Raw genomic sequence first — 13643 nt, forward strand, 5'->3', positions numbered from 1 at the left:
TAAGAGACAAAGAAAGGCACTACATAATGATAAAGGAAGCAATCCAACAAGAGGCTATTAACCTTTATAAACACTTATGCACCCAACATAGCAGTACCAAAATATGTAAAGCAAAGGAATCGACTGACAGTAATACAGTCATAGCAGGGGATTTTAACACCCCATTAACATCAATGGATAGATCTTCCAGACAGAAAATCAATAAGAAAATGGCAGCCGTAAGTGACGCACCCCGCACTAGATCAGATGAATTTAATTGATATCTTCAAAGCATTTTACATCAAAGCAGCAGAATATACATTTTTTTCAAGTGCACATGAAATATTTTCTAGGATAGACCACATGTTAGGACATAAAACAAGTCTCAATAAATTTAAGGAGGCTGAAATAATATCAAGCATCTTCTCTGACTATAGTGATATGAAACTAGAAAACAATCACAAGGAAAAAACAACAACTAAAAAGCACACGAAGACATGGAGGCTAAATAACATGTTACTAAACAATGAATGGGTTAACAATGAGATCAAGAAAGAAATCAAAAGATACCTTGAAACAAATGAAAATGAGACCATAAAAATCTATGGGATACAGCAAAAGCTGTCCCAACAGGGAAAATCATAGCATTACAGACCTATCTCAAGAAACAAGAAAAATTTCAAATAAACAATATAACTTTACACATAAAGGAACTTGAAAAGGAACAACAAACAAAGTCCAAAGTGAATAGAGGGAGGAAATAATAAATATCAGAGCAGACATAAACAAAATAGGGTCTAAAAAAAATACAAAAGATCAATGAAACCAAGAGCTGGTTCTTTGAAAAGATAAACAAGACTGACAAACCAATAACCAGACTCAACAAGAAAAAAAGAGACATGACCCAAATAAATAAAATCGGAAATGAAAGAAGAGAAGTAACTGCTGTTACCAAATAAATACAAAGGATTGTAAGAAAATATTATGAACAAGTATATGCCAATAAATTGGACAATCTGGACAGAAGGGATAAATTCCTAGAAACATACAATCTTCCAAAACTGAATCAGGACGAATCAGAGAATCTGAATAGACAGATTTCAACTAGTGAATTGAAGCAGTAATAAAAAAAACTCCCAACAAACAAAAGTCCTGGACTAGATGGCTTCACAGGTGAAATTTACCAAAGATTCAAAGAAGTAACACCTATCTTTCTCAAACTATTCCAAAAAATTTAAGTGGAGGGAACACTCACAAGCTCATTTTACGAGGCCAGCATTATCCTAATTCCAAAACCAGATGAAAACACTACAAAGGAAGAAAATTATAGGCCAGCCCTGGCTGGTGTGGCTCAGTTGGTTGGGTATCATTCTGTGCACCGGGAGGTTGCTGGTTCAATTCCCAGTCAAGGGTACATGCCTGGGTTTTGGGCTCGATCCCTGGTAGGGGACATGCAGGAGGCAGCTGATAGATGTGCTTTCACATCGCTGTTTCTATCTCTCTCTCCCTCCCTTTCCCTTCCTCTCTCTCTAAAAATCAATAAAAACTATTAAAAAACACACAAAAACATAGGCCAATATCCCTGATGAACATAGATGCCAAAATCCTCAACAAAATATGAGCAAACAGGATCCAGCAATACATTAAAAAGATCATACAACATGATCAAGTGGAATTTATTCCAGGGATGCAAGGTTGTGCAAAATTTGAAAATCAACAAGACATGATACACTGCCCTGGCCAGTGTGGCTCAGTGGGTTGTGTGTAGTCCCATCCACCCAAAGGTCGCTGGTTCAACCCTCGGTCCGGGCACATGGCCAGGTTGTGGGTTTGATCCCTGGTCAGGGTGTGTGCATGAGGCAACCAATCAATGTTTTTCTCTTACATTGATGTTTCTTGTTCCCTCTCCCTTCCCCCCTCTCTCTAAAAAAATCAATAAAAACATTAATAAAATAAATGTGATACACCATATAAACAAAATAAAGGATAAAAACCACATGATCATATTGATAGAAGCAGAAAAAGCATTTGATAAAATCCAGCACCCATTTATGATAAAAACTCTCAGCAAAGTGGGAATAGAGGGAACATACCTGAACATAATAAAGACCATATATGACAAACCTACAGCCAACATCAAACTTAATGAACAAAAACTAAAAGCATTTCCCTTAAGGTCAGGAACAAGATAGGGATGTCCACTCTCACCACTCTTATTCAACATAGTACTGGAAGTCCTAGCCACAGCAATCAGACAAAAAGAAGAAATAAAAAGCATCCAAATTGGAAAGGAAGACGTAAAACTGTCATTATTTGCAGATGACATGATACAGCATATAGAGAACCCTAAAGATTCCACCAAAAAACTACTAGAACTGATAAATCAATTCAGTAAAGTAGCAGGATACAAAATAAGTATTCAGAAATTGGTTGTATTTTTATACAACAGTAATGAACTATCAGAAAGGGAAACAGAAAACAATCCCATTCACAATTACTTCAAAATAAAAAACCTGCCAAAGAACATATATACATAGCCCATGGACACAGACAACAGTGTGGTGAAGGCCAGGGGAGGGGTGGCAAGTGCTGGGTGGAGGTGGGCAAAGGGGTGGGGGAATGTAATAGTGTCAACAATAAAAAATATTTTAAAATTAAAAAAAATAAAGAACCTAGGAATAAGTTTAACCAAGGATGTAAAAGACCTGTACTCAGAAAATTATATGACACTGAAGAAAGAAATTGAAGAAGATACAAATAAGTGGAAGCATATAATGTGTTCACGGATAGGAAGAATTAATGTAATTAAAATGTCCATACTACCCAAAGCAAACTATAGGTTCAGCTCAATTTGTATCAAGATGCCAATGATATTTTTCACAGAACTAGAATAAATAGTCCAAAAATGTATGTGAAACCACAAAAGACCCTAATAGCCACAGCAATCTTGAGAAAGAACAAAGTGGGAAGAATCATGCTACCTGATATCAAACTGTACTACAAGGCCCTAGTAACCAAAATAGTATGGTCCTGGCATAAAAACAGACATATGGATCAATGTAACAGAATAGAGGGCCAAGAAATCAACCCACACCTTTATGGTCAATTAATATTTGACAGAGGAGGCAAAAACATACAATGGGGTAAATATAATCTATTCAATGGATGATGCTGGTAAAATTGGACAGATACATGCAAAAAAATGAAACTACACCACCTTCTTACAACATACACAAGAATAAACTCAAAATGGGTTAAAGACTTAAATGTTAGACTCAAAACCTAAAAATCCTATAAGAAAACATAGTAAAATCTTGAGCATTTCTCATAGCAATATTTTTTCTGATATGCTGCCTCAGGCAAGGGAAACAAAAGAAAAAATAAACAAATGAAACTACATCAAACTAAAAAGTTTTTGCACATCAAAGCAAACCATCAACAAAGTGAAAGGCAACCTAATGAATGGAAGAACATATTCACTAATGATGCATCTGACAAGGAAATAATATCCAAAATTTATAAAGAACTTATGAAACTCAACACCAAAATACAAATAATCTAATTTAAAAATGGGCAAAGGACCTGAATAGACACTTTTCCAAAGAGGACATACAGATGGCCGATAGACATATGAAAAAAATGCTCAATGACACTAATCATCAGAGAAATGCATTACGCTAAGTGAAATAAGCCAGTCAGAGAAAGACAAGTACCATATGATCTCACTCATACGTGGAATCCAATAAACAAAATAAACTAACAAAATTGAAACAGACTCATAGAGAACAGACTGACAGCATCAGAGGGGAGGGGTGTTGCGGGGCTGGGTGATAAAGGTAAAGGAATTAAGCAAAAACAAAACAAAAAACCAACAACTCATGGTAGTCTGGTGATTACCAGGGGCAAGGGGGGTGGAGGGAGGTAGAAAAGGGTAAAGGGGGGATAAATGGTGATGGAAGAAGATTGGACTTGGGGTGGTGAGCACACAATACAATATATAGATGATGTATTATAGAATTCTATACCTGAAATCTATATAATTTTATTAACCAATGTCACCCCAATAAATTCAATTCAAAAACAAAACAAAAGGATGATTAATACAAAGTTTGGCACAGTGATTACACCTGAAAGGGGGAGAATGGGGTATGCCTATGGGAAGGAACGCCCAAGAGGCTCCTAAGGTACTCGTCATGTCCTTTGTATAGTATGGGATGAAGGAACCTGAGTGCAAATGTTATTATTATTTATCAATTGCACATATTAGTTTTTTTTGTTTTGTTTTTGTTAATTCTCACCTGAGGATTTTTTTTTCATTGATTTTCAGGCAGAGTGGAAGAGAGGGAGGAGGAGGTGGCGGGGAGAGGAGAGAGAGAGAGAAAAACATCAATTGGTTGACGCCTGCACGCACCCTGCGCGAGGCCAGGTAATGAACCAGCAACCCAGGCACGTGCCCTTGACCGGAAATCGAACCCAAGACCATTTGATGCATCGGCCGACACTCTACCACTGAGCAACACTGGCCAGGGCTGCGCATATTCATTTTATACATTATTTGTGTGTGTATGATATATGTAACATCTCGTGAGCAAACACTACTATAGGTAAGGGTGTGGAGCAAGAGAAATTCTCACTAATTGCTATGAGGATGAATATAAACAAGGAAAACCATTTGGAGGGCATTTTGCAGTATCTTGTAAAGTGGAAGTTGTGCATGTTCTGCGACCTGGCAATGCCTTTCCCAGGTATTCCTCGGTGCCTTAAAGCAGTGGTTTTCAAACTTTCCAATCAAAACTCTTATTAAGAAATATACTTTACATTACAACCAAGTACACACATACGCACACAACACACATACACACAGATGTTTAGTGTGTATACAGCTGAAACAAAGATGTTGCAGAGCAATTCCTACCCACATTGCATGGAACAACACTCCGATCGCTTTTATTCCTGCTATTCTATTTCACTGAAGGTACCAGCCTTTAAATTTACTACAATTCTCCAAGAGTTGACAAACTGTATTTTGAAAAAGGCCGCATTAGAGAAGATTTTGCACATGGTAATGTGGGAAAGAATGTTAACTGAGCACTGTTTTTGAAATTAAAAAGACTGGACACGACAATCGAGGAATATTCACATAGTGGAAAACTATCGCATTTAAGTTGAAGAAAATACAGCCACGTATCAACAGAATGCTGAGTGAAAAAAGCCAGTTGTTGAAGCATATGTACAGTGTGATGCTATTTTAAAGTTTCAAAACATGAAAAACATGTTGTTTATGGATATGCACATATGTCATGAGTCTACAACATGCACGGGAATGTTGAGCACATAACTCAGGACGGTGGCTTCCACTGGAGAAAGGGAGGGGAAGGGGATCAAGGAGGGACAAAAGGCGACTCTAATTGTATCATAGGTTTTTTTGTTTCTTAACCTTGCTCTTACATGTTTTTTTTTCTTTATTCTTTAGGGGTTGGCAAACTGCTCTATGAGGCAAGTCTGTTTTTGTATGACCTGTTAACTAAGAATGGTTTTTACATTTTAAAAAAATTTATTGATTTTAAAAAGAGAGGGGAGGGGGACAGAGAGAGAGAGAAACATTGATTTGTTGTCTCAATTATTTATGCATTCATTGGTTGATTCTTATATGTGTCCTGACTGGGATCAAACCCACAACTTTGGCATATGAAACAACCCTCTAACCAACGGAGCTACCTGGCCAGGGCTACATTTTTAATTGTGAAAAAAAGAACTGAAAGAATAATATTTCGTGAGATTTGAAAATTACATAAAATGTTTATGTCCACCAATAAAGTTTTGTTGGAACACAGCCACACTAATTTATTTTCATATTGTCTGTGGTTGCTTTCATGCTTCAACAGCAGAGTTGAGTAGATGTAACAGAAATTGTACAGCCTACAAAGCTGAAAATATTTACAACCTGACCCTTTCGTTTGCCAGCCCCTGGTTTATTGTGTGACATTTGGTTCATAATAATTTAAGAAGTAATAGCATTAAAGAAAAATTCCAGAAATAAAAAGACGTATAATTCAACCATCTAACAAAATTTGCTTAATTTTTCATGTTTTCTAGTCTTTGACAAAACCCATATATTTTTATTGAAATCAGGCAAAGACAGTGCGCATTCTGCCCCCCATCCCCCGTACATCAGTTCATAAACATTTTCGATGCGCTATGGAGCATTTAAATTTATACATTTTAATGGCATAGCATGGTTCAAGATTACAAACCACACACCATAATTTGTGTAACTACCGCCTCATGTTAAACTTTTATATTCTTTTCATTTTCCTCCTGTTTATTATTGGTTATGAGGCAAGGAACATCTCAATACACAGAGCTTCACCCCCCTCCTTTTGATTTCTTTTCTTTTCTTTTTTTTATATCTTTATTGATTTCAGAGAGAGGAAAGGAGAGGGGGAGAGCGAGATACAAACATCAATGATGAGAGAGTCATTGATCGGCTAGCCTGCAACTCAGGCATGTGCCCTGACCAGGAATCGAACCCTGATCGCCTGGATCCTAGGTCGATGCTCAACCGCTGAGCCACGCCTGGCCGGGCTTGATTTATTTTCTTAAAACAAATTTCTAAGAAAGAAATTCTCCCTCTTCCCTCCACCCGCCCCCACCCTCACCCCACCCCTAACCACTCTCTCCTCCTCTCTTTACTCCAATAACTTCCTGCTTCTTTTTTTGCTTATCTCTTTGCCTTCTATCATACAAGTGATCTCTCTCATTTGGCTCTTTCTAGTGGTTGCTTAGGTATCAAAAAAGCTCCCTTGCTCTTAGATCTCAGCTTGACCCATCCCTTGGGTGGTTCAACCTTCTGCAGTGCCTTGTGAGAGCTGCTGCTTGCTCTAATTTCTTAACCCTTCCTCTCATCACAAGGTACACTCCACTCCTTTGCTGAGGTTAAAGTCTGCCAGTAACTAAGTAACTGTTGGTAACTAAGTTCAAAGGCTTTTTTCTCAATTTCTATCTTCTCCATGGAGCTCCTGCTCTGAAATTTCCTCCCTACTGTTCTTCAGGCTTTTCTCTTTCTTTTCCTGCAGGTCTCAGGGCTTATCTCTTCCACAGGACTTTCTCTAAGAACTGAAATACACCCAGCTCTCTCTTTTTTTCTAATGGTTTTATTTATTTATTTAAAAATATATCTTTATTGATTTCAGAGAGAGGAAGGGAGAGGGAGAGAGATAGAAACATCAATGAGAGAGTCATTGATCGGCTGCCTCCTGCAGGACCGACTGGGGATCGAGCCTGCAACCCGGGCATGTGCTCTGACCAGGAATCGAACCGTGATCTCCTGGATCCTAGGCCAATGCTCAACCGCTGAGCCATGCCCGACCACACCCAGCTCTTTTGAGCTCAGTTTAACCCACACATAGCTCCTCCCTTTCACCCCGGTTTGCCCTAATCTAAGTTGTTTTACTCTCCTTTGAATGAATATGAAGTCAAGGGAGAAAAACATAAAAACCTGCAGGCAGACAACATTGAGAGTCTTCTACTTAAAGTTTCGAAATAATCAAACTTGAGATAAAGTCAAGGATCACAGGCTACACTGTTCTAGTGACAGAAGATCTACAGAGTGAGGTCCACAGAGCAGCAGCGTCAGGGGCACCTGGGAACTTGCTAGAAATGCAGACTTGTAGGCTCCAGCCCAGACCTGCTGACTCAGAATCTAGGCATTTAACATGATCTCCAGGTGACTGACATGTACATTAAAGTATGAGAATCACTAGTCTAGCGGTCCAGCGAATGCCTGCCACTAGAGCCTCCATCAAAAAAGTGCTCCAAGCACCACTTGGGAACCTTGAACCAATGAAGTTTACCTCTAGTGGGGCAGAGTTTGGTGTGAGGATGATCTGGCTGCCACAACCAACACCCCTGTGATGAACAGAGCTGATTCCATTGATCTGCTGGCTAGGGGAATGGCTTCCTTCCCTCATCATTCCAGGTACTGGTTCATTCCTCTAAAGCTGCAAAGGGGTTTGAAAAGGACAATCTTTCCCAAGAGAGGAAGACTATTCTTCAACCAAGAGTATCGGCAAGCTTGCAGACTCTTTGGTAAAGTGGATACATCCTACGGGGGGTAAGAAAAGATTTTCTATAATCTTTTCCAACAAAAAATGGGTATGAACAACCTAAAACAAAAAGACAATAATAATTTATACTCTTCATTCTCTCACTCAATAAATATCAAGCGCCTACCATATGTCAAGCACTATTTTGGTGTTGGGGTTACAGCAGAAAGCAAAACAGACAAAATCCCTGCCTTAGTGGAGTTTATATTCTAGGGGATGGAGATGGACAACACCCAAGTACGTAATATAGCAGGCAGTGACGGTACCTTAAGGAAAAACAGGGTGGGGAGCCCGCTATTTAAGATGGGACCTCAGGGAAGGCGTCCCCAAGGTGAAGACATTTGGGAATATATCTGAGTGAAATGAAATCATCCAGATATTTGGGAGAAGAGAATCCCAAGCAGAGGAAATGGCTAATGCAAAGGCCTTGAGGTAGGAACACACTTGGAGTGTCTAAGTAACATCGAAAAGGCCAACAAGCGTGGTTGGAGCAGAAGGATTAAATAAGGAAGAGAGTGGAACCAAATCATGTAGGGTCTTTAAGGAGCCTGGATTTTATGCCAAGTGTGACGGAGCCATTTCCAGGGTATTCGGCCTAGAGGAATGATGTAATCTGAGAATTAAAAAGGCTCTCTCTGGCTGCTGTGTGGTGAACAGACTACAAGGGAGGCCCAATAGGAGGCTGCTATAAGGATGTTGGTTGGTTCAGATTTGAGTGGACATGGTGGTGGTGGTGAGAAAAATCTCAACTTCCCTAATAGAGATAATTTAATAAGTTATTGCTAGATGATTGGAGTGAATTTTAAAAACCTGGATGGGAGACTGGCTTAGATGCAGAGAGCAAAGAGGAGGAATAATAGGGCTTCTTTGAGCTGAACAGTGCTAACAGCATCCCCAGGGAATCCGTGTTATTTAACATTTCATAAACAGTTAGAAAAAGGAATACAGTGAGACATTTCTAGGTACACAAATTATACTCTGCTTTCCACATGTGAAATACCAAGTCAACAGGGAGCTCTTTGGGAACATTTCTATAGCTCTGCGAGGAGGCTAGGAAGTGACAGGTGACTTGCCACATAGACAAGTGTAAGCTCATATAGGGGAAGACAATTCAGATGATACCTTTAGGATAATGAACTCTGAACTGCCAGTTGCAACCAAGAAAAGGGATCTAGAAGTCACTTCAAGACACCATCAGCTCTTGCAAAGTCCAAAATGACAACAAAAGTTCTGTCTGCCCAGAATAAAGACAAAACATCGGCTTCAACAAAAACCTCAAGAAACCCCTCTTGGAGTTCAGCGTGTAGTGCTGGTCACTGGGTGGTAAGAAGAGGAACAGCTAAAGAAAGGCAGCTAAAATGATGAAACGATAAGATTAAAAGGATAAGAGGGGCTTTTTTTTTTTTTTTATGGATTAAATGCCCATAAAAGGTGACTATCTGAAACAAGACAAGATGAAAGTCTACAAAAGCATGAAAGGTCCAGAGAACGTAAAAATGGCCCTTTTTATACAATCCCATGATTGTGAAATTAGGGGGCAAAAGAAGCTTGAAAGTGGGGGTAATGTCTATGTAGAAAGAGGCTATGGAAGGGCAACATAAAAGAAGGTCCTTCTTTAGACAGGGGGTCCTCAAGTATTCTCCAATATATGAAAGGCCATGTGGTAACAGTAAACAGCGGTGGGACAACAAGCCCACCTCAAGTTCCTTGTTGGGACAGAAACTACTCTGGACTGGATGTGCTTCCTGCCCACCCCCTAATCACTGTGGTGTACAACCACGGAAACTCGGAAAGAGCATGAAAGCAAGGTCAAGCCGTTCCAAGGATTCAAAATGCTAATATTAAATCTCATTCTGAGTCAAAACTGGACCGAGAATAAATTCAAGAATGAAAGATTTATAATACAGTAATAAGAGAAGTTAAGTCTGTTTGGGGGCGTAGTCTTAATCTTTGTGATTCGTGCCTGGGAGATACTATGTTCTCGCGAGAAACGTTACTTGGCAGTCTGAATCGGATGAACAAAATAAGAACATTTCCTAAATATTGTTTGTCAGCATCTGGTTCTCATAGCCAGAAAATGGCAGTTACTGTCTGAAACTGGGATTAGATGATTCGAATTTCACTCACAGCGCAAGTCCTTCAATCGTGTTCAGTTAACGGGAGACTCTCTTGAACCAACCGTTACTCACGGGTTGAACAGTTACCAACCCCGGGCTATCGATCCTTACTGATCTTCCTTCACAGATTTCAAACAAACAAACAAACAAACAAACAAACAAAACCCCAGCCGACCAACCAACCAACAAAAAACCCGGGTCCAAAGGCAAAGCGGTGGGTAATAACAAGAGGTGTCGTTCAGTTGGGAGATGTTAAAAATGGGCCTCATGCAACACATGGGCCCTTACTTTTAGGTCAAGATTTACGTATATAATACATATGCTCTCTTTCCAAACATATTAGATGCAAGAACTTCATTCCCCCCAACCGCTCTCAAAGGAAACTGTACCCCCTCCTCCTTCCCGTAGGTCTTTTACCTGCTTCTTCCCCTCTATGGGGTGAGGAACTTTCAGCTCCGCCTCCCCGCTGTCCAAGCACCGCCTTCCCGGTCCACCTGTGCGCCCAGCCCCTGACGTTGCCGTTGGGCTTCAGCGGCCTGCAGGATTCCGGCTCCTGATTGGTTCGTCCGACCACGGCCTGGCAGCCCACCAATGGCAGCGGCGCTGAGTGGGGGGGTGCCCACATCCAAGATGGCGCCCCCAGGAGCCCGGAGCCGTTGACCGGCGGCAGGGAAGCGGCCTGGGTTGGCCCTCCGATTGCGGGATCCTGGGGGTATCTCGCCGGGTACCCCCCTGGCCCGCCTAGAAGGCCTTCCCTGGGCCAGAGCAATGGCTGCCGAGAATAGCAAGCAATTTTGGAAGAGGAGCGCCAAGCTGCCGGGGAGGTGAGCCCAGGACGCTTGAGTGGACGAGGGGATTGGACAAACCCTTCCAGATCCCAAGCCCTAAATCCCGCGGGCCCCGGGCGCCGCCGACCCCGGGAGGCTATTTTGGGCGACCTGGGCTGGGGGAGCTGGAGCTGCTCGGCGGCGGCAGGGCAGCTGTCAGGCAGACGAGCAGGCAGCGAGCTTTGGGGACGGCTGGTGTGGAAGCCGACCGGGGTCTGCGGGCGGAGGGCGCAGGAGGGGCTGCCCTCAGCGGGAGGTGGCCGGAGTCCGGGCGTGAGGGACAGTGGAGTTGCGTGAGTAGCCAGTGTCCATCCTGGGTTAGGAGGCCATCCCCAGAGCTGCTGCTCACTTTAAACAGAAGTCGCTCTTGGGGGTCTCCGCCACGCACAGGTGGTTGTTGGCACGAGGACGGCCCCTTCCCTCACTCCCCCAGCTCTGCACGCACGAATTTTTTTTCTGGACTCCTACAAGGTTCTGCTGGGAGCTTGGGACCGCCTTGGGGGGTGGGGGTGGGGGTGGGGGCGGCAGAAGTCAGGAAAATTCTCAAGCTTGACCTTATTTCATCTTGAGTTGGCCCTTTCCCATTAGGAATTATCGCAGGGTGACTCAAGAATCGAGATATCGAGGTTATTTCTTTCGCATTTTCTAAGGATTTGTGCAACCCCAAGTGACTCCTTAACCCGCATGCATTGTGATGTTCTTTTTGTGCAGAATTTTTTTTCATGAACTACATTTTTTCATTCTTCAGTTGTTTAGTTGGAGAGCAGACCTTCCAGGCTGCTCCCTTCCCCCTTCCCTTTTTGGTGTTTGTTGTAACGCTTAGCAATTGTACATCCATCCATCTGCTGTTGGTTTACAGTTTCAATTTGTTTGGGGCAGAATCCTGAGAAGTATAAGGACGCGAGTATATGTTTCAGTTGTGAATTTTAGATGTTGCCAGCTACAGCTCACTTGGTGATGAAATTCATGTTTGGTTGTGCCCCATATGCTACCTTTCCGCATTGACTCTGGGATAATCCTTTGAACTGTGGCTTTTTTTTTTTTTTTTTAAATATAGCAATACACCAATGAAGGTCAGTGGTGGCTATATAGCAGTCTTGTTTTATTTAGGATCCTATTAGACATATGGAGACTAGAGTGGGAATCAGCTTTTAGTAATACAGTATTAAAATAATACAAAGGAATGCAGAGATAGCTTCAATTAAGGTGCTGTGGAGTTACAGTGTTAATATTAATGCTAAAGACTTTTATGTTTTCAGATAAGCACCACTTCCTGCCAACAGATTTCTTTTCCTTCCTGGTCTAGTGAGCTCCCCAGCCTAACTAACTGTTGCTCTCTGGGGTTTTCCATAGTGAGATCATTAAACTTTGACATCCTAAGGTTATAAGCAGAATCAATGGGAAAACTGTTAAATCAGGAAGTAGTAGTAGTGGGACATGGCCTGGTATTTTATGCCTATTGACTGCTGGTTGTTATTAACAATCTTTGTTTTCTATATTTCCTCTTTTGGACTATAGGAACAGTCATCTTTTTCAAAGCACTACTTTTGTAAGATAGGAAGGGGGGGTGTCTTCAGTTCTACAAGTTTCTGACTTCCTTTTCATTTTGAAAAGGAATATAGAGGGATAGAGGAGAGACCATTTGAGTTCAGAAAAACTTGGGCTATTATTTGGACTCTCTTAATTGTGTGATCAAGGACAAATGATTTGCTCACCCTCTCGGGGCCTCAGTTTCTTTATCTATGAAATGAGGATAGAAATACTTTCCTCGGGGTTAGTGTGAGGACTAAATTAAACATCCTATTTGTAAAGAGCCCAGGACAGTGTTTATTTAGCACATTATAGTCGCTCATTAAATACTAGTTATTAGTATTACTGTTATTATCAGAGCAAGTAAACATTTAAAAGAATGTGTCTCAGATCCTTACCCAGTACTAGGTATTTATGTTCATTGTTTATCTTAGGGCATTAAAATGTTGCCACAGTTCATAATAGTTTTTAGTACTCGTTGAAATTTTGTTTAGTTGTGTGCTTTTAGCAAGGAAGCCCCAGGAGCCCCTGGTTTTGTGAGAAAACTACTTTTAGGTAGTAAGTGCTTTGATTTAAGGAATATATTAGGGCATTTTCTGAAGAATAGAATTTTTGCATTTGTACTGTTTCGATCTTAGTGAAGAAAAACTTTCTCCTGGGTGGTGAAATGACACAGATGACTGTGTTGAGGTACATTACAACCTGGAAGTGAAACTAGTTTACTCCTTTTTGCAAATTGAAAGGTAAAAATTCAAAGTGATGGCAGGTTACTTTGTTTCTTTGATTAAGATTCAGCAACTTTAATGACAAGTAGGAATTTTATTTAGTAAAATAGCCTAAGTTCACAATGAATTAAACATCCTTTTAAAAAAAACAGCTTTACTGAGATATAATTCATATACCATAAAAATTCATGAATGGTTTGTATAACCATTACCACTAACTTCAGAACATTTTTACCACCCCATAAAAGAAACCCCCTATCCATTAGTAGTCACTTTCCATACCCCTCCCTCCTCCGACTCCACAGTCCCTTGACCCTGGCAACCACTAATCTTTCTATTTGTACAGATTTACCTATTCTG

The 13643-nt window shown here is 40.9% G+C and overlaps 2 protein-coding genes across 3 annotated transcripts in view; one reads left to right on the forward strand and one right to left on the reverse strand.

The window, feature by feature from the left end:
* TMEM217 (transmembrane protein 217) overlaps positions 1–10683 on the reverse strand; it is a 32753-nt gene extending 22070 nt beyond the window's left edge. The window contains exon 1 of the mRNA XM_081140432.1: positions 10619–10683. The gene's annotated coding sequence lies outside the window, so the exon portion shown is untranslated. The remainder of the gene's footprint in view (positions 1–10618) is intronic.
* A 123-nt stretch (positions 10684–10806) lies between these two features.
* The window catches only part of TBC1D22B (TBC1 domain family member 22B), a 73967-nt gene continuing 71130 nt past the window's right edge, over positions 10807–13643 (forward strand). For both annotated transcript variants that reach the window (XM_081141612.1, XM_081141613.1), the window contains exon 1: positions 10807–11025. In XM_081141612.1, the coding sequence (XP_080997738.1) occupies positions 10970–11025 (56 nt within the window). In that variant the 5' untranslated portion in view covers positions 10807–10969. The remainder of the gene's footprint in view (positions 11026–13643) is intronic.

The sequence above is a fragment of the Miniopterus schreibersii genome, assembly GCF_964146895.1.
Source record: "Miniopterus schreibersii genome assembly, chromosome: 6".
NCBI classification, from domain to species: domain Eukaryota; kingdom Metazoa; phylum Chordata; class Mammalia; order Chiroptera; family Miniopteridae; genus Miniopterus; species Miniopterus schreibersii.